Here is a 21,562-nt window from a genome sequence, read left to right as displayed (position 1 = left end):
TGGTCTTGCAAACTTTATATGACCCAGCACAAGGCAAGGCCTGGGCCAAGTAGTGGGAGTGGGTGGGTAGGGGAGCAGAGGTGGGGGGCGGGGTATAAGAAACTTTCGGGATAGCATTTGAAATGTAAATAAAGAAAATAATAAAAAAATTAAATATATATATATATATTTGAGAACCGGAGAAATAGCTCAGTGGTTAAAAACACTTGCTGATCTTCCAGAGGACTCAAGTTTGATTCCCAGCTCCCATGTCAGGAGGCTCACAGCTGTCTAGAGCTCCAGCTCTCTGACCTCCACAGGCACCTGCCCTCATAGCACATACTCACATGCAGACACTAAAGACAGTAAGAGGCAATAATAAAAGTGGGAATGTTAATCTATGTTTATTATAATAAGAACAAACAACAGAGCATCTTGCTCTGTTATTCCATCACAGGCCACGCAGCAAGGTGCAGATGTGTGTGAAAATTTATCATGGGTTGCTGCCTACTCTAATCAGCCCTGTTGGGAGACAGAATAGTCAACTAAAGCTTCTCTCTTTTAGGTTTGTGTGTGTGTGTGTGTGTGTGTGTGTGTGTGTGTGTGTGTGTGTGTGTGTGTGTTTGTTTTGCCTGCATGGATGTGTACCGCATGCATGCAGTACCTGAAGAGGCCAGAAGAGGGCATCTGATACCCCTCAGACTGGAATTACAGACAGTTGAGAACTGCACTGTATGGGTTCTGGGAATCAAATGTAGGTTCTCTGGGAAAACAACCAGAGCACATGTTGGTGTCAGTGTATGTCACATATTTACAGGTAGGTTCCCATGGAGACCAGGGCTGGCATTAGATCCCCCTGAGGCCAGAGTTACAGGCAGCTGTGAGCTGTCGTGGTTTTTGGAAACTGAACTTGTTTCCTCTAGAAGAGCAGACAGTGCTCTTAACTGCTAAGCCATCTCCCACCCGCCCTTGAGTCACCTGTTCTGCATCTAAGCATCTGCAGCAAAGAGCAGAACAATTCTGCCCATCACCCAGCCCTTTTCCCTTCTATTACTTTACTTTTTCATAAGACTTCCCTTTGTGGCTTCCTCTTAGTTACTCTTCTGTTGCTGTGACACAGCACCATGACAGAGGTAACTTAAAGAAAAGTTTATTGGAGCTTACAGTTCCCAAGGCTGAGTCCATCACCATCATGGCAGGGAGCATGGTACCACACAGGTAGGCCTGGTGCTGGGTCAGTTGCTGAAAGCTTCCCATCTTATCATAGGTTGGAGAGAGAGAGAGAGAGAGAGAGAGAGAGAGAGAGAGAGAGAGAGAGAGAGAGAGAGAGAGAGAGAGAGAGAGAGAGAGAGAGAGAGAGAGAGAGAGAGAGACCTGGGAATAGTATGAACTTTTGAAATATCTAATAAGGCCATACCTAGTCCTTCCCAAACAGTTCCACCACTGAGGACCAAACACTGACATATACGAGCCTGTGGAACCTGTGCTCATTCCATTGCCTGGCCATAGACCCCTGCCTATATCACAATACAAAATAAATTTAATCAAAAGTCCCCATAGTCTTTCCATCTCGAGACTATTTAAAAATCCAAAGTCCCAAGTCTCTTCTGTGATTCAAGGCGAACTTTTGATTGCAATGCCCTGTAAGAAGAAAAAAGAGAATCACATACTTCCACCACACAATGGCACAGAGGGTGCATTATCACTTGAGGTTCTCTTGGACTTCCCTGACCAACAACTTCAGAGGGGTTTCTCATGTTTGGTACTGGCATTTTTGTTAGTCAGTCCATGACTCTTGGGAATATATTGTTACCCCATGTGGTGTAACTTCTTTAAACTATGTATCTATGTATATACATACACGGGCTTTTTGTGCAATTTTAGATAAACATAAAATAATATGGGCCCTGTTTTCTCAGACGCCCTTGGTGTAATTTATCCCCTCCTTCCCTCTCCTTTGATTTAACTTGAATTCATTACGTAGGCATTCTGCTTTTGGATGCTGTGAGTCCAGCCGAGCCAGCACAACTGTGAACTTGCTGAGCAAAAGCAGAGACCCATGGCTCACAGGGTGTGCAAGGCTCTCAGGGTGTGCAAGGCTCACAGGGTGTGCAAGGCTCACAGGGTGTGCTGTCTAGTGTCTGCCACTGGTCACTCCCCACCACACACCTCCTCTTAGCCTTTGTGTGTAACTTGGCTAGGGCTGTCATAGCAAGGTTGCCCCAGCTGAGAGGCTTGACGGACAGAAGAGAATCCCCTCCCTGTTCTGATGCTGAAGCCCCCTAGCAAGGTGAGGGTGTGGCTGGCTCCTCCGAGATCAATGAGGAAGAGTCTGTTCCAGATATCTTAGGCTTGTGGGCTTGAGAGCAATCTTGGGTTTGCATATTCGCCAGCAGGATCTCCGCCTGTACGTTCACGTGGCGTTCTTCCTGTGTGTGTGTCTGTGTCTAAATTTCTGTTTTTATAAGAATACCAATAACATGGTGTACCGGATAGTATTACGTCAACTTGACCTAGGCTAAAGTCATCTGAAAGGAGGAGACCTCAATTAAGAAAGTGCTCCCTTGGGGCTGGAGAGATACACTGACTGCTCTTCCAGAGGGTTCTGGGTTCAACTCCCAGCAACCACATGGTGGCTCACAACCATCTGTAATGGGATCCAATGCCCTCTCCTGGTGTGTCTGAAGACAGCTACAGACACATATATAAAATAAGTAAATAAATCTTAAAAAAAGAAAAAAAGAAAAAAGGAAAAAAGGAAAGGAAAGGAAAGGAAAGGAAAGGAAAGGAAAGGAAAGGAAAGGAAAGGAAAGGAAAGGAAAGGAAAGGAAAGGAAAGGAAAGGAAAGGAAAAAGTTGCTTCCTTAAGATTGGGCTATAGGCAAGCCTGGAGAGAATTTTATTAATAAGTGATTGATGGGAAGAGCCCAGCTCCTATGAGTGGTGTCATTCCTGGGGCTGGGGGTCCTGGGTCCTAGAAGAAAGCAGACTGAGCAAACCATGAAGAGCAAGCCAGTACGCAGCACCCCGCCATGGCTTCTGCATCAGCTTCTGCCCCCAGGTTCCTGCCCTGGCTTCCTTAGATGATGAACAGTGATTTGGAAGTGAAAGCCAAATAGATTCTTTCCTCCCCAAGTTGCTTTTGGTCATAGTGTTTTATCACCACAAAACACACGGGATTAGGTGTCCACCCTTAGTCTATGACGGCCCCCTTCTCCTCAGCTACATCTATAAAATGTTTTCCAAATAAGGTCATATTCAAGATGCTTGCAGACAAGGCGGTAGCAGATGAGCCTGAGAGGCATGAATTCAACTTGCAACCAGTTGCCTGGTTTGTCTAAATGGGGATTACCCGGGGAAGCTCCAGTGGCCCTTTGAGTATCTCCAGTGATGAGCTGGGTGCGATACATCAGTGACTAGAAGCTTACAGCTTGAGTATCCCCAGATCTGTGCGAGTCCCGAGTGCCTGTGGGGTCTGCAAGGCCCTAGTCACCTTTCCCCAGCCCCCCCCCCCAGCTCTTCTCCCTCAAGAGAGCCTCCTTCCCAGACCCTCCCTGTGAGTCCCAGCTCCTCCAGCCGCCCTGGATTCCGCGAGCTTCATTTCCTTAACTCAGCAAAGCTGCCAGACTCCTGCTTCCTTCTCTCTCTGCCCACGCAGCATAGAAACCACCTTCAGGCAAGAAGCCAAGGTGATCTTCAGGCTCAGCGTTCATTTCTATGTTCTTAGGGACTACCGCACTGTGCTGCTGTTTTAGTTAGGTGAGCATAATCATTTCCTTTTTTTTTTTTTCCAGTGTCCAGTTGTTTAACCCTTTTTTATACCGCTGCGTTCACCTGTATTGATTTGTGTGTGTGTGTGTGTGTGTGTGTGTGTGTGTGTGTGTGTGTGTGTTGTGCTGTGTTGTATTGGATACTGGAATATGGGTTACATGTGCACCACAGCTGAGCTAAAGGACCTCAGAGCCATATTCCAAGAGTTCTCACAAAGGCCCACACAGACCCGTACATTGGCCCCCTCCCTCCCAAGCGGCACCTGTAAACAGGAAAATGTTCGTTTAGCACAATCCCCTTTGAGGCCAAGGGAAAAGGCAAGTGACAGAAGGGGAGTGTAGCACCCCTAAACTTCAGGCAATCCTAAAAAAAAAAAAGCATGGCTCCTGTCTGTCATATGTAGCTGGTGTGGCCGGTCCACCGCTTCATCGTTCTGCCCCATGGACTAAACAGACGTTCAAGTTTCTGTCAAACACTTTAGCTGAGATACACCAAATTACCATAACCCGAATTCAATACTTTCTCTAAATTCTCCACAAAGAGAGGAGAATTGACTTCTCATATAAATGCGACACTCACCATAAGGGTCTTGGGGTCATGTGAATAGTCCCACGTGACTATTTACTGCCGTTTCAACGTTGGCAGGGTCCCTCTGGGCTTCCTGGTAGCTGGAATGCAGATGATAAGTTGCACAATTGTATTTGGAGCATAAAAGGGAGCATATGTGTGCCACCATCACCCGCTCTGCATCTGACTCATGCGGAAGCAGTCTGTGCTTGGCATTGCGGTAAGAGGCTCGCAGAGGACCTGTACCCAACGTTTCCCACAATGCCCTCGCCAGTGCTTTTCACCAACAGCCCAGCGCTGCTTAGGGGCTTCCTCCCCCCTGCCCCCAACCCTTGCCAGGGTTTCAGGAAATTATCGCATACTCCCACAGAGTGGAAAACTCCCACTCAATGATTGCCATTGATCTCTTTGAAGGGATTGGTTGCCAGTTGTTGCTCTACTAATGGAACTTTATGCAAAGGCTTATTGGAATGAGGGTTTGGAAAGGAAGACTAGCAAAACCAAGGAAGCTTGCCTACCAAAGGTAGTCCAGGAATGCTTCGAGCTGTGAGAGAACTCTAATGAGCACTAAACTGAGACTCGGTTGTATCCCATCTGTGCACAGGGTTCCCCACCCCTAGGTGATTCTGTATGGACTCTGACACTAATCAGGCAATAGACAAACTAGATTCAAAATACAATCAAGAAAAGTTGCCGCATATCCATATCCATGACCTCCCCTCCTGGACATTCTAAAGGGGAGGGGGTGAGGCAATTAATAGCCAGGAAGTGACTGCTATCCTCGCTCCTCTCAGCAAGTCTGCCAATCTACCCGAGGACTCATCGGCACAGTCAGACCACAGATTTACCATCCCCGCTCCTGGTTTTCCATGGAAACAATAAAAAAATTATTCTGCACCCTCCTTCCACTCCAGACACTATTTTTAGTGCTACCATTTGCTATAGAAACACTGGCTTCGTTCTCTCACCTTCATGCCACAGCCTCTCACTGACAGAGATGGCAGCAGCTGCTTAAGCAGTTTTCAGAAGAGAGGATGTGTTTTGGGTACCAAACACCTGCCTTCTGAGCACCTTTTGTTTGCAACTCAGCCACAAATTAGGAACAGCCCAAATATTGGCCATTAAAATATTTTAGTGATTAAAAGTACCTTTGGAAAAAAAATTACACTCTATCAAATCAGTAAAGTACGATTTTTCCAAGCAAAGGGGCTAAGAGTATGGCCATTTGTTCTGCTGTGAAAATAGTTGTCTTGAAAATCTGTGACGACCAGAGAAATTCTGCAAAGTGCAGACCCGGACCGGGGAGTGGCTTGTTTGTACATACAGAGGTGGGAGGGTTTGTGCATACCCTCTGCTCGGTACAGGGGTGAGGCGGTGCTTGGCTGTCAGTGGGTAGCCTTGGAGCGGGTACCTTTTCTTCCAGAAAATGAGGAAGGAAAACACATTTTCTAAGATCCTGGGCAGATCTAAGCTTCCAAACCCTAGTCACGTAGCACATCGTGCTGGGGAGGCGAGAGAGGCTCCAGGAAGCTCCATCTAAATGAAAACCGTGGATCGCATTGGGTACCAGAGACACAGCAGCGCGCTCATTGGCACAGATTATCACTCTTATTCAGCGCCTTACATTTAGACTCCCACATTTGTTCTCCTCGTTTCTAAATTAGTCAGTGTAAAGACTTTTAAAAGATTAGCTGGTTTAAAGCCACATTTGCAAAAAAAGGAGCTATGTGGGCCAGCACAAAAATCAGATACACGCTTGTTTTATCTCTCAGCTTGAGAGAAAGGTAGCAATTTGGACATTTTCTTGATAATTAAGAGTTCCCAGTTCTATTATTTTAGATATTATTCCATGTAAACACAATAGTATTGTTATTGGCATCGTTCCCCAATCATGTTCCAGATTCTTCCACACCCAGGAACCTGACCACATATTTGCATAAACAAAGTAACAAGTGTTTTCCCAAACAGTTAGGACAAAGCATTCAACCATGGTGTACTATGGAAAGCAGTACATATCATCGAGGCCTAAAGCCGACACAATTCTGATGGCTAGGTGTCCTGAATAAAAGAGCAAACCATTTTTGAAAGGGGGAAAGGACTAAAAATAAATCCTGTAACTTTTGGGTGGGTTAAATGAAGATTGTTTTGGAAGCATTGTGATGGACTTTGGGGAAAAATCTATGCATTGCTGAAGAATCTATATGTAGCTTAAAGGTACTTAAATAGTTGTCAAGATTCCAAAACCGCCACTGTTTATCATGAAACAACAATAACAGGAACAAATGATGTCTCTTAGTCAAGAGTCTGGACCCTATTAGAGTGGGCAACGATAACCTTCATTTAGAATACTAATTACTAAGCTTATACAGGCAGCAATTGACCCCAGTGTGTCCCATGGGCCACTGCCACAGACAGTGCCAGTGAGCAGGAACTGCGGCATGGAACCAGCAATGAGATGGGAAATGTAAACAAATGTTTTACTAGTCACCCATTGTCGTGATAATAAATTGCCGAAAGCTCAATGAAAGCTCAATGGGGGTGTGCACGTTGTGCACCTGTGTGCCTATATCTGTGTTTGATATGCGTGTGAATGCATGTGTGCTGTAAGCATTTGCACCCGTACATGTGTGGAGCCCAGAGGGAAAAGGCCTCCTCTAGCCCGCAGTTGTTCCTCTGAGGCAGTGGCTGCTTGGCCAATAATCCTCCTGTCTCCGATGCATCACTGCATCACGTGGGTGCTGAGAATCAGGTCCCCTCCCTTGACCCACTGAGCCATCCCCCTAGCTCCAAACTGGTAGCTTTGAGTAAGTTAACCCGTTTATAGTTCTGGGGGTTGGAGCCCTGGTAGAAGAAATCTCACCAGGATAAAAATCAAGGGATTTTATTGATAAAAGTGACACAAATCAAGGCTTATATTCTTTTAGAGGCTCAAGCAGGGAGAAACTATATCCTTCCCTTTTTAGCACTAGCAAGTTCCCACTTTCCTGGGCTTACGGCCCCTCTCCCACCCCAAGGCACTGTTCAGTGGGGTTCTACAGTTCCCTGCTGGCTCTCAGGACACCATCAGCCCCTTCTCCCATGAGCAGCTTTATTCCTGTGCTGGACCCATCCAGATGATGCAGGAAACTCCTCCCATCTGCTCTCAGATGACGAATAGTTACATTTCTGTAACTATTTAATTTCCTGTGAGAAATAAACCCATAGACAAGCTCTTCACAAGAGACTATGGTGGGAAATGGGAACACACAGCATCAGAGAGCAGCCATGGCGGGCAGGGAGCCCACCCAGGGACAACGAAAACAGAACCACTGTGTTTCAGGCCAGGCGAGGATCAAGACTAGAGTGGCCGGAGAGGGAGTGGGCTAAGGCAGAGGGAAGGCAACAGAACAAACTCTGGGCATAGGTCAGTTGGGGAAACCGAGTCTGGAACGGAAGGGCGGCTACCGCAGCCTCATATGTGGGTCACACACAGCCGGTCATGGTGGAAGTTCATTGTCCAGTGATGTTCCTCAGCCGGCTGCCGTGCAAGACCACTGTGCTAGCCCGGTGCATAATTACTCTGAAAATAGAGTCAGACCCTACCTGTTTTTTTTTTTTTTTTTTTTTTTTAATTTTTTTTAAATCAACTTAGTTACATTTAAGTTTTTATTTCTTTATTTACTTTATTATATTTCTACACATTTATGAAGGGGTGTGTATGTGGAGGACGGAGAACAACTTGCTGAAGTTGGCTCACTCCCTCTACGATGTGGGTGTCAGGGATTGGACCCAGGTTGTTAGCTTTGGCGGCAGGCACCCTTAGCCACTGAGCCATCTCGTTGGTCCATTAAAAAAATTTTTTTTGTGCATGTAGGTATGCTAGCTAGCATGCATGGAGGTGTACATGCGTGTGGAAGTTCACATGCATGTGTGTATATGTAGAAGTCTGAAGACTTTGGGAGTTTTCCTTGATTGCTCTCTGTCTTATTTGTTAAGGCAGAGCCTTTCAGCTGAGCCCAGAACCCAGTAATATGGGGTAGGCCAGCCAGGCAGCTTTTTGGAGGACCCCTTGTCTTGATTTTCTGGATGAGGGCTGCGATTCCAGGCGAGAGGCCACCATCTTGACCAGCATTTTGTAGGGACCAGGAATTCAATCTTCAGTCACTACACTCATACAGGGAGGCAGCTCGCCAAGACCACAGCCACCAACGCTTTCCTGGGCCACAGTCCCGTTGCCTGGAGGACGACATGGCTCCTGGCCCCAGAAAGCCACCCGGACAGAGACATCCGTGTCAGTGGGCTCTCTGCTTTCTGAATCTAAGTGAAATCAAAGGACCTGGCTGTCTTCCAGGGACCCCCCAAGCTGAGTCTAGGAATGAATTGTCCTGCAAAACACAAGTCCCCACTGCCAGCTTAGTTGAGAAAGCCCACCGTTAGCTTAACTCTCTCCACTCCACAGCAGGCCCGTCATTTAACTGAAAGGATCTGCAGGGCAGTGGAAACTCTTTCCTAAATCCTCTTAGTGACTGACAGTGGTGAGGGTGGAGCCAGGAATCGGTCTGCTTTCTACTGTTGTGACAGAAAACTTTGACCAAAAGCAACCGAGTGAGAGTGAGGCAGGGTGGCCCCACACCACCACGGCCCATCCTTTAGAGAAGCCAGGGCGGGACCTCAAGCTGAAACCTAAGCAGAGACCAACAGAAGCGGAGACCATGTGGGAATGTTGCTTTCTGGCTTGCTCTTTCTTTGTTGTTTCTTGAACAACCCAGACCAGCATGAGGTGGGCATGCATGCAGGAAAGCACTCCCTCAATAAAGGATTCCTCTTCCCAGATGACCCTAGCTTGTGTCAAGTTGACCACAAACTAACCAAGACAGGAATAATTGAGCAGAAAAGGAAATAGAAATACTTTAAACAAGAAAAGCTTTTTTAAAAAAAATGTTGCTGTCTGACGCCCTGAAGGAGGCTTCTCTGCATGTAGGAAAGTTGTCTCCTTTTCTAAATTCAAAACTTCTTCTTCTTCTTCTTCTTCTTTCTTTCCTTTCCTTGTCAGGGTCAGAGGCCGAGTTGAGAGAGATAGCCCTGCTCTAGGGGGGGAAACTGGAAAAGGGGATAACATTTGAAATGTAAATAAATAAAATATCCAGTTTTAAAAAATTAAAAAGGAAGAATCAACACAAAACAAAACAAAACAAAACAAAAAACCCCATGGATGTGTTCAGACTCTATCTCCACCATTTACGGTGACTGTGGAGAGCACATCGGGCCCTCACTCGTAGCATGATGACAATGGTGGATCTTTGTTCAGGGTTCTGCTGGGGACTGAAGCCTTCACTGGGCCCCTGCTTGCCCATGGCTTGGAACAGTATCTAACTTTTCACACTGACGCATCCCCAGACAGAGATAATGGACTTAGGAGTAGCATTGTCCCTCTGTCTTGTCAATAGGGTCTCTTCCCTTGGAAGAGGGTGTATGGGGATAGCTAAGAGAGACTTCCTAGCCACTGGAAAGAAAGCACCTAACCCTATGCTCTGGCTGTGTGGTGGTTTCTGCTGTGTGGTGGAAACTGTTTCCTTTGAAGTCCCATAAAGCCTTACTTGAATACAATAGCTTTTCCTCAACTGGCTTGAAGGCTTGGTGACAGAAATGAGGAGAAGAGCCGCCAGGACAGCAGGTTTGAGGACCAGAGTTGTCCCAGAAGGAAGTCCCTGGGAGTCTCCTGTAGGCAGCTCTTCCTCCTCACAGTTCCTCCTTAGTTTTCCCTGTTGCCAACCTAGTCATCGAGTTCCCAGCCACTTTCTATTTTGGGTGTTGACACCATGTTCTCAGCCTTAGCTAATCACCAAGATCCTCTGGGTTTTTTTGTCCTCTGAAACCCTCCAGGAACTTCAAAAGCCACCCACAAACACACACAAGTAAAGCCAGAGGCTTCTGATATTCTGGAAACAAAAATTCTTAGGTTAGAAAGGCAATTTAAGGAGTCAATAAATATTTAGCGGTTATAGTAGTGCAGAATAGTGTAGATCTGAACAGCAAGCAGCGGCAGGCTCAAGGTGGGTGGGTGAAGGCTCAGGCTTGCTTGTCGTTGTTCAGTTTAGTTTGAGGATTTCAAACAAGGCAAACACACACCTAAGCAATTCATTTGCTCCTCCGTGAGTCACCTGCTCACTGTGAGTGGTTGTCAATTAGGAGACTGATTCATGATTTGTTTATGTTCTTTGAGGGAATTAATTTCATTTAACCATCAAAGGAGACTTTTAAGTGACTAGCTTGAACCAAAGGGATCGATTACACCCAAAAGTTAAAAAGGCTACTAACTTCCTTTCATGGATCCAACCAAATGAGATCTCTCACCTGGTTCTTTCCTGATCTTCCTATTTTGTTTGGGATTTTGGTCTAATTATCAAGTCACCTTTTCAAGATAGAGGTACAAGTGTGTGCTTCTTGGGTTCTCAGCGTCCCTGGTCCCAAGATATCGGCCCCAAGGCTCAATGGTGGGGTATGGATTCCTCTAGATCTGACAATGGCACTCTTAACATCGCTGCAGAAGTCAGAACTCAAGAACCACTCCATCCCAGTGCCACTGTCTGATGAAAGAATTCTCTTTTCTCCCTGGGGCTCCTGCTACTGCAGCCTGGGCGCCCTGCTGGGGCTCAGCTAACATTTCTTGTACTTCACCCCTGACCATGGCAGTGTCAGCAGGCCAAAAGAGGGCTCTCTCTGTAGGTAGTTTAGCTGAGGAGCTGAGGAGATCAGCACGCTCCTTCCCCAAATGGGCCAGCTCCTCTGTTAGATGAGGGAGTAGGGGTGGGGACCGAGGCTGAGACAGCTCCTTCAGCTTTTTACCCCACACTTGCCAGTGCCACAGCAATGATTCACCTAGAGACGGGGCGGCAGCTTCCCTCATTAGCCCTCAGACGCTCGGACCCACAAGGTTATGAAACAACTTTTACTTTTATCCGTATGCGCACGTCCCTCCCTGCCACCCGGGCGCCCACTCTCCGAGGCTCGGGTGGCAGGGAGGTGGCGCGCAGGAGACGCGATTGTGGGCGTCCTCGTCCCGGCGGGGGTCCCCGGGCCCTCGGACCTCGCGCAGGCAGGAGCCAGCCAAGCTCCCAGCTCTGCAGCGCCGCCACGTGGGGTGGCCAGGGTCCCGCGTGCCCGGCGGGAGCGGCGCGGGGGAGGCGCGCGGGCCTGGGCGGCGCGGAGCAGAGCTGAGCAGAGCGGAACAGCCGTGTCCGCCCCCGCCGGGCCGCGCGCAGCCGAGCCGAGAGCCTGGAGCCGGGAGCGCGCGCCCAGCGCAGGGCCAGCGCGGCCGCCCGAGGGTCGCGCCCGCGTCCGCGTCCGCGTCCGCCTCCATCCCCCGGCCGCAGACCCCGCGTTCCCCCACGCCCTACTGCCACCTGCTGCGCGGCGCCGCCGGCCCTCGACGCTGCGGCCGGGGGTCAGCGCGCACCCCGGCAGAGCAGCCCCCGCGTGTCCCCGTGGACTGAGCCCTTCCCGGCACGCTCATCAAGCACGGCCACGCTCCGGTGCCAGGTACCTGGGACGGTCTGAAATGGCGTGGCCACGCAACACGCGTGGGGTGCAGACCCAGGGAGGTTGGAGGGAGCCGGGTTGAGGGGGAAGAGTCTGACGCGTTCCCGAAGTCGCGTCCTGACGTGGAGCTTGGGAGGTAGTGGCGAGCGGAGCTCAGGTAGCCCAGGGCCCTTTGGACGTGAAGGGTGCCCACGCCACCCCTGTGGGGGCCACGTCCACGACACTATGGTCGGTGGGGCCGAGAGAAGCCAGACGCGCAAGTGCCCAAAGTTTTCCTCTGAGCGCTTTGCTGGACTTAACTTTGAAATGTGAGGCAGAGCTGAGCAGTTTAACCAGTTTTAACACTAAGAAAACAGAGAGGGGAGGCGGGGGAGCAGGGCTTGCTGCAGGCGGTTCAGTTCATAGTACCAGAGCATAATCGCGTCTGTCTCTCAGGGCCACAGCGAGGGAGACAGTGGACACACAGGCTGTCTTCCTTATGCTTCGGGTCATGGTTTATTTAACAGGCTTGGGGCTTAGGTTACAAGCCACCAGAGGGGAGTCTGAGTTTAATCTTAGACATAATCAGAATTTGAATCAACAAATATTTGTTGAGCAGTCATTTACTAACCCACAGGACTTCGTTTTCAGTATGAGGTAGGTGTACATGTGCCGAGAGAGAGAGAGAGAGAGAGAGAGAGAGAGAGAGAGAGAGAAGCGGAGTAGTTACCCAAATGAGCAAGCGTTTGTTTTTTTGAAATGCAAGGGAATAGGAAGGCCACGGTGTGACTGGACTTGTGGCCTGCAGGTGGCCAGTTGGCACCCTGTCAGAAATGAACCAGAAAATCCAAGTGGGAAGACAGGCACCTGTGTTGTTTGCTGCTCTCTTGGGAGCCCTCGCACCTTCCAGAACTATTTTAAAGTAAGCCCCTCCTTTGGTGGAGGCTAGAACTTCCTTCCATTTACCTAAATACATAGCAACCAGGGAACAGAATCTCAGCCCTGATGCTCCTTGGGAGCTCAGTCATGCCGACAGGCACCTGAGATGAATGAGGATCAGGGACCATCTCAAGAGCTCTTTGAGATTATAAAATGGTGGAGAGGAAGCTCAGAGGGGGTGGCTGAAGATGCCTGCCCCACCTTGAGCTGGACTGCATTCCAGGCTGGATTCTGGGGTTGTGCAGTTCCATATTGGAGCCTGAGACAAGACTGAGAGATCAGGAAGGCTGCCTCTGTCCTTTACTTAAAATTGAGGTATTTTGTAAATCACGAGTTTTCACATTTGTTTTAAATGCTTCAAAATGTTGCATTTAACATTTCTAGTAACATGACTGATTCTTCTTCTTCTTCTTCTTCTTCTTCTTCTTCTTCTTCTTCTTCTTCTTCTTCTTCTTCTTCTTCTTCTTCTTCTCCTCCTCCTCCTCTTTTTTTTTTTTTTTTAAACCCAAGAGGCGTTTGTCTTTCTCGTTAAGGTTCTAGATTTGTTTCTGCCTCTCCAGCAGCCCTTCCCCATTTATAGAATTGGCGTAGTAGCCAATAAGGGTAGTATCCATCCATAGCTGCTGCAGGGCCATGCTGCAGGAGCTGGCAAATGCATTTGGCCGTGGAGGGTTGACCGCTAGGATAGTTGAGCCAGGAATGTCAGTGCTCAGTGTGGTTCTTTGGGCCTTATCAAATCGTGCCTCGAGTCTTGGTTTGCCCTTATGGAGAAGCCGGGAAGCGATAGCATTTTGCCTGTGTGCCCACTTCCAGATTCCTATCCTGAAGGCTCTGTGGTGATGGTGGTTTTATGAGATGGTGCCCCTTGCACTGCATTAGAGTGCATTATAATCAACATTCCAGAGAGCTTCTTCCCTCCTTTGGCTGCATCTGTGAGTCAAGAAACAACCCTCACCAGGTACCAGATGCTGGGATGCTTGAATCTTAGACTCCCAGAACTGTGAAGAGCAAACTTCTGTTGTTTATAAGCCACGGAAGCCTGTAGTATTTTGTTACAACGGTCTGAATGTTACATAGTAGCCAGCTCTGGGAGAGTTCTCGGCTACAATGGGAGACTACAACTGCTTGGGGGCTCCTGTGGGCTAAGTTTTCTGGGATGGTCTAAGTAGGCCTGCATTTGACTTGGCAAGCTTGAGACTATGGGCTTTCCGCCTGGAACTTAGCCCAAGCAGGTAGTCTTATAAATATTGTTTGTGTTGTATAGAGATCCAGCGGAAGCGTCTGGGGGGAGGGGTAGATACATTTCCTGTGGTGGGCTTATTGTGAAGGGGTGCATCTTTTTTATGTGAATTTAATTTTGTGGCCCAGACAGAATGCCCTGGCTCCCTTTTTGGTATACTCACTTCTAGTTCAGGAGTCTGTTTTTCTTGGGCCGAATTCAAGTGATATTTCAATCACTGTGTAGCTGAAAGCAGCTTGCTCCCCAAGTCCTTCTTTAGGAACCTTCTTGTTGAAGTGGTGGCCAGGCACCAGAAAAAGCCACAGCGAAATCTGGACATAGGGAGGTTGCCTCTTGTGTGTTGGTCTTCTTGCTGTTCCCCAGGGAGTCCCTTCTCTTCAGCCCCACCCCCACCCCCATGCTACATTGGTCTCTTGGCTAGGGTTTCTTCTGAGTATTATTTAGCTGGTCTTTGCACTGGCTATCAGAACTCCTTCCCCTAAGGCTTCATCAAGGTCTCTCTATAAAGTAGCTGCTAACCCGCCCAGGAACTGTGTAGTGTGGTACTGCCACACCAGGTTGCCATTTTGCATTTTGGGGCAGCCTTTTCCCAACATTGCACACAGGAAGCTGGGCCAAAGCTCCCTGTGCTTGTTGCCACCCCCCTCAACTTTTCAGAGGTTCCTGGGGCAGGGGATCTTTCCCAGTCCCCCCTCCCGGGACCTGAAGAGCTTTTCCATACCTGGGGCCAGGAATGTTTCTTGGGTTTCTTCTGTAGTTGAACACAAGCTTACAGCAGAACTTTAGGCTGAGACAGCTAGGCTCTGAAACTGATCTCTGAAGGGAACATAAACACAAATTATTTTATTCTATGAGGGCAACATGTTCTGACACAGCCAGGTGACTATAGGTAAAAATAAGTTACTATATACATTTCAAATCCAAAAAGAGAATATTGTGAGTGTTCCCGATGCAAAGAAATAATTAAATTTTGGGGTGCCGGATATTCCAGTTGTCCTGACTAGATCATCACACTTTGTGGTACGTGGTTAGAAACCATATCCTGCCTTAATTTATTTAAAATGTAATCACCCTACTCCACTGTCCCTGGAGAAAGTGACATGGGGTTGGGAGATGGAAGGAAAAGAGTGAGCAAACAAGACCAGAAGGCGCTTCCCCACCCCTGTCTGTGTTTCTGGGTAGGCTATCCCCACCCCTGTCTGTGTTTCTGGGTAGGCTATCCCCACCCCTGTCTGTGTTTCTGGGTAGGCTACCCTGGGCTTCACGCGCTGGACTTGTTAATTTCCATGAATTAATGCGGCTGCTTCGTCTAAAGAAGGAGCCACAGTGTACTTGGTACTCTCATCTATTCTGACGAGACTGAGGCATGGCAGAAAAGCCTGTAACCGTTCAGAGGGCTTAGGAGTCATTGAGGGAGCAAGGCTTGCCCGTAGGAGGGCTGGCGCTGTGGATGTGAGCCCTGGCCTTTGTTCATGCTGGGCTCATGCGAGGTGTTAAAGGCAAAGGTTCTTGGAAGAGATGAACCTTCCAGTGGACTTAGCCATATGAATGTGAGAAGGAGTCAGAGACCTGGTCAGGCATCCTTTGGACCAGCCAGCGGATTGTGTGGCTGCTGTGCACATCTCTTTCACTATTGAGAGACCTGAGGTACTGGCAGGGTCACCTGCAGGTAGGACAGCAAGGGGACTGGGCCCTCTGAGCTCTTCTTGTTGTCTCTAAGCTGAATGGAAACGGTGACTTCTCATCAGATCCTGTTCATGATTCTCACTGAATCCAGAAGACAACGTTGAACGTTTGGGTCAGGTAGAAGGTCCTGAGAATCACACACGTGTGATCCGGACAATGCTTCGGATTGCTTTAAGGGTGCTCCAGCTCACCATCCCAAGCTGCCGTGTCTGTGTTCTGCAACCTTAGTAGTGAGCTGAAGGAGACGAAAGCGCGCTCGGGTGTGTCAGCATCAACCACCAACCTTGGAAATCCTGACAGCATTCCTGAAGAGATAGATCCCTGGGAGGAGGCAGTCTCTGGGGGCTTTGGTGATGATGTTTTCTGTGAAAGGAGAGAAGGAAAGAGCCTTTGGGGAGGCAAAGCATGGAATGCTATCAGCTCAGGCCTTTATCTAACTGTGGTGTGTGGGACCAATCTTTAAATGTATGCAGTTGAAGAACTTCCAGAAATATTTGCCTCTTAAGTTCTGCTTCCAAATTCTCTTGTCTGTGGGAGGCCCCAGGCCCATTAGCTGTGGTACACACAGTCTCCAAGAAACAGTTAGAAAGATACAGACAGTCGTGGGACATGGAAATATCGAAGGGACTTTGCTTTCTCAAAGCAGGAAGTCCAAGCCAATGAGGAGGTCAGGCTTTGGTTTCTGCATGACTGCTTAGAAGCCTGTGAGCTCAGGCTCCCATGGAATAGGAATGTAGTGCACATGCACACACAGCACACACACATCACGCACATACACCTACGTGCACACACACACAAGCACAGATGCACATGTACACACATCTCTATGCATGCACACACACATATGTGCACACACACAGATGCACATGCACACATGCACAGACACACACACCTGTGTGCATACACACTATGTTGGGTATTGAATGATGTAGAGAATGCCTTACTAAGTATTTGCCAAGTGTCGACCTTTGCAGACTGCAGTAGAGTAGGCCCATGAAATGGCTCAGTGGGTAGAGGCATCTGTCCCCAAGTCGGATAACCTGAGTTCAATCCCTTGCACCCATGTGGTAGAAGGAGAGAACTTACTGATATTATGTAAGACAGATGGGCATATCTGTAGCACACAGTGTTCCTGAGTAGAGCTGGTGACAGGGGTGCCATGTGGGAAATGACCTTGATAAAATCAAGCGTGCAGCCAGAGGTGAGGTAGATGCCATTAGCCCATAGCACCCGCACCCGAGGCTCATCACAAACCTTCCATATCCACCTCTCTGCAGCATCCCTGCTTACGGGATTCCAGGGACCAGACTTGAAGTACTAGCTGTGATGCCACACATATTGTAGGTGGCCCAAGTCAAGGATGCACACTTTCTTCTGAGGGAATATGGGAGTACCCTGTTCTCCATACTGAGACCAAAGAACCTGACCAGGTGTCATCCATGGGCAACTGGATTATCCTGTTCCTCTTGTATAAATAGTCATATGCGTATGAATATTGAGTGTCTGTTCTGTATTTAGAGTGGCGTGCTATCTGATGTCCAGCTGTCTCAGGTATATTTAGGATGTTGTGACTATTAGGTATCTTTTGGGTCTCCCAAACCTTCCTGTGTTTAATACACACATACTGTATTTAATATTTCTTTGTATTAAATATAGCTTACAGAATTTGTGTAATACATGTACAATCTTTTCCTCTGAACTCAATGTTCCCAAACAGTAAAATGAAGGCACGCAAAAGGCTAGCCTCAAGTTAGTTTCTCAATTTTGTTTTCTGTCTTGGATTTATTTTTGTGAAATCATTCTCTTATCGATATAGGTGAGGTGAGGCGCCCAGGACCTTCTGGGAGCAGGTGCAGGTCTACACTGGGCAGAGAAGCTTGGTCATATCTATGCTGAACTCTGGCTTGGGCTCTTGGTTGCTTCCGAAAGAGAAGTGGCCATGGGGGTCGGGGGGGGGGAAGCTCACTGTCACATGTGCTATTTGGAGGCTTGTTGAAAACCGGTCCCAACCAGTCCTTGGTTTGGTTATGGCTCTGTGACCAGGCACATTGCCTACATGAGTGGGCACGGGGTCCACACATTCTCTTGAGTTCTGTTTGCATCTCTGCAGCTGACATGGGAGCTGCAGTGACCATTCCAGAGTGTCACCTCTGGTCTGTACCTGCTATTCCAATATGATCTTGTTTTATATCTCAATCATATATACATGCATGCATATATCATACATACATACATACATACATACATACATACATACATATATACATACATGTCTTAGGGTTTCTATTGCAATGAAACACCACTAAGCATGAATGCTTATGAATTCAGTGCCTGTGGCAGCCAGAAGACAGTGTCAGATCCCATGGAGCTGGAGTTACAGACAACTCTGAGCCATCCAATGAGGGTTTGGGAACTGAGCCCTCTGCAACAGCGGTATGTAATCCCAACTGTTGAGCTCTGAATGTTCCAACCCTCCCCCAACCCCAGTACACTCTTTTTGGCCTTTCCCATGCACACAACTTGTGACTTAGAAGCTATATCCTAAGGGCAATGGCGATGAGGAGGTAAGGGACAGACTCACCCACTGTAGTGGCTATTTCTGGTTGTCAGTTTGACTATATCTAGAATAGACTACAATCCAGAATTGGAAGGCTCACCAGTGATTCTAACCTGGAGGCTGGGAGATACAAGTTTCTGACCTGGATCTTGGCATGGAGATCTTGAGGCATAGTGGCTATGAATTCCAGAAGATTAAGACAGGGAGATCTCTGAGTTCAAGGTCATCTGGGATGAAAGGCGTGGTGGCATACACCTGGGCTACACCTTCTGTTGGAGACTTACATAAGGACATTGGAAGAAGGAAGATTTATTCTCTCTCTCTGCCTGTTTGCCTCGTGGGACTGAACAACTGCTAGATCCTTGGACTTCCATTCACAGCTGCTGCTGACCATTGTTGGGAGTTGGACTACAGACTGTAAGTCAGCAGCAAATTCCCTTACTATATAGAGACTACCCATAAGTTCTGTGACTCTAGAGAACCCTGACTAATATACCCACTAAAAGTCTGATAGCACACAGCCTTATCTCTTCCCAGGGTTGGTGATTCACTCTGTAAACGGATCATTTCCAGAGGAACTAAAATCCATGTTGTTGGAATAATTGTTAGGCACCCGCCAGAATCTTTGTTGGAAATTAGCTCCTTTGTATCCCTTTGTATATCTTTGTGTCCATATGCTTTTGACACACTGTTAGGTTGTGGATGAGATCTCAGGATACATGAATTGTCATTTGGAGGAGTCAGTAATAATTTCCCAAGGCCTGGCTCATATTCTCAATGTTTTCCTCATGATCTTCATGAGAAAACACAGGCCTTGGGGTTGAGGTGTTGTGGTAGATGAGTCTTATCTGGTATTACATTCTAGAACAGAGAGACACCAGAAGGTTGTAGGTGAAGGAGGATCTGGCTGAGCAAACAGGGAAGGCCAGAGAGGAGCGAGCTGCACTGATCAGGCCTGTTAGAGCAGGTTTGGTCCAGACTCGTGCTTTTGCTCACTGCCGTGTCACTCCCTGACTGTTCTCTTGTGTGGTACCAGGCCAGATGCTGGGAGACTCCATGGTCCCCACCATCAGGCAAAGCCAGCAGAAGAAAAGAAGCAGGTATCTCCATATCCTTTGGGGAATAGCCTTCCAAACACCTATCTGTGCTATACTGAAGACCCATGAATGCATTGTGTAAGAATGTGCAGTCACCCTGGGGAGCTGTGGGTTCTGAACCCATGCATTCAACCAACCGCAAATTGAAGACATTTGAAAACGTTGTACTGAGCACACATAGGCTTCCTCCCCCGCCCTGTCTCCGTTCTCCAAACAATGAAGCTTATCAGCTATTTGCATAACATTTGCATTGTGTCAGGCATTATAAAAAAATCTAGAAATGATTTGAAGTATGTGGGAGGCTATATGTAGTTTCTATGCAAATACTATACCATTTTAATAGAATTGTTTTTGTTTATGTATATGTATATGTGTCTGTGTGGATCTATGGCACACGTATGAGGGTGCCCTCAGAGGACAGAAGAGGGTACCAGGTCCCCTGGAACTGGAGTTGTAATTATGAGCCACCTGGTGTGGGGGGGCTGGGAATCAAACTCAGATCCAGCAAGCACTAACCAGTGAGCAATCTTTCTAGTCCTGACATTTTCCTTAAGGGTGTAGTGGTTTCTATCATTGCTATGATCAAATAATTGACAAGAAAGCAACTTAAGAAAGGAAGGACTTTCTGCTGTTTGAAGGGCAGTTCCTTGTAGCAAAGAAGGCATGATAGAGTTCATGGTGGCTGTGCCGGCGAGATGCCTCATGTCTTAGCAACTGAGCGAGCATCTGAGAGAGATTGCACTGGAAGCAGAGCCACATTGTAACCCCTCCCCCCTGCACACACACAGAGCCTACCCTCCAGCAACCCTCCTCAGCTGGATCCAGTGTCCTCAAGACCTCACAACCAGCCCGAGTAGTGCCATCAGCTGAGGACCAAGTGTTCATACACATGAACTTGTAGGAGAAACAACAAAGAGACTGGAGCGTCTGCAGATTTGCGTTGCCTTGGTCTGGGTCCTGGAACCCCGGTCTTTGGCAGACCCTGTGGCATGAACATATTTAGGTAGCAGGGTCAATGTGCATATTGCTCTATGGACTGCCTTCTCAAAAGAAATATCTGCATGGAGTTTCTCTTCCACTTTCCACTGGACTATTAGACATTTGTTCTTTGCACCAGTTTCATGGCTGGGAAAGTTCCATTCTGGAGTTAGGTCTTAATTTCCTCATCTAAGCCTCCTCTTGGATAGGTCATACTTAGGTCATTTCCAACCCTTCCCCGTGTAGCAGCAGTACAACTTTGAATACTCTTGTTGTCCGTGTTTCGCTTCTTCACAATTATCTGGTAACTTCTGAGTGCTTTACCCGGATACAGGATTCCTGTGTACGTACAAGGCTCCTCCTCTGATGTGTCCTGCCTGAAGTAATTTCTTTTTACACCAGGCTTCTTTGCTGTGAGATGAATTGGTACTGAGATTTAATGCATCTTGGTTGACAGCATCTGTGTTATTTGGGATTCAGTCTTAATTAGTCTAAGCAGAAGAAGGCTGAAGGCAGGATGCACAGGGCTGACAGATTGTTAGAAGCCTGGTCCTTGGCCAGACATCCGGGTGGAACATCAGCAGCCGTGCAGATCTGGCCCTGCAGGAAGTTTTGGTGGCTTCATGCAACATGCCTTTAGACATTGCACTCCCTCCATGGAGGATCCCACCCGCTGCTCAGAGTCCACGGAGACATGGCTTGAGGATCTAGGACCTCTGCCAGCATCCATCCTGCTTCTGTGCAGGTGTCTCTCGACAGGAACCCTCAAGTCCCAGCTCTGTTCTCTAAGAGAAGTCAGATTCCAGCCTGGGCATCAAAACAGGTGGGGAGCAAGGGGAAGACACATAAAGAGCTCTTTCAACCTGGGCGTGCGGGGAACCTGCAAGCCAAGAGTTGGGAAATCAGGTCCCCAGGAGTCCTGCCTTCAAGAAGAGGGCACGTGAGATGTGAAGCAAATGTTCTTACACTTTCTCAGCCCTGGGTGAGTACTGCAGGGCCCCCGTGGCCACGCGTGGGCAGGAAGCAGCACTTAATTTGGTGCTATGTAAATAGCTGCTTTTTTTTTTTCATGAGTCATAATTAATCAGCAGTCGGCTTATTTTCCTCTTTCCCTGTTCATATAGGCTTTTGTATGCCATCACTCTGAATTCAGGTGGCCGTGTGGTTCTCAGGCCTAAGTTGGGAGGGGGTGGGTGTTCTTTTCTGTTGATAAGGGACAGCAAGCCTGATGAGAAGGGGGTTCTCAAGAGAC

The 21,562-nt window shown here is 48.0% G+C and overlaps 1 protein-coding gene across 4 annotated transcripts in view; it reads left to right on the top strand.

Annotated features, from left to right (window-relative positions):
- The first annotated feature begins 11,172 nt into the window (after nucleotides 1-11,172).
- The window catches only part of Kiaa1211l (KIAA1211 like), a 111,474-nt gene continuing 101,084 nt past the window's right edge, over nucleotides 11,173-21,562 (top strand). For 2 of the 4 annotated variants that reach the window (XM_029538200.1, XM_029538199.1), the window contains exon 1: nucleotides 21,211-21,292. In XM_029538200.1, the coding sequence (XP_029394060.1) occupies nucleotides 21,267-21,292 (26 nt within the window). In that variant the 5' untranslated portion in view covers nucleotides 21,211-21,266. Of the gene's footprint in view, nucleotides 11,230-11,676; nucleotides 11,835-21,210; nucleotides 21,293-21,562 lie in introns of those variants that run through there. The other 2 variants (XM_029538202.1, XM_029538201.1) reach the window with 2 other exon arrangements.

The sequence above is a fragment of the Mus pahari genome, chromosome 5 (assembly GCF_900095145.1).
Source record: "Mus pahari chromosome 5, PAHARI_EIJ_v1.1, whole genome shotgun sequence".
Classification (NCBI taxonomy): Eukaryota; Metazoa; Chordata; class Mammalia; order Rodentia; family Muridae; genus Mus; species Mus pahari.
Note: the sequence above shows the minus strand (reverse complement) of the source record. Positions and strands in the feature narration are given on the sequence as shown.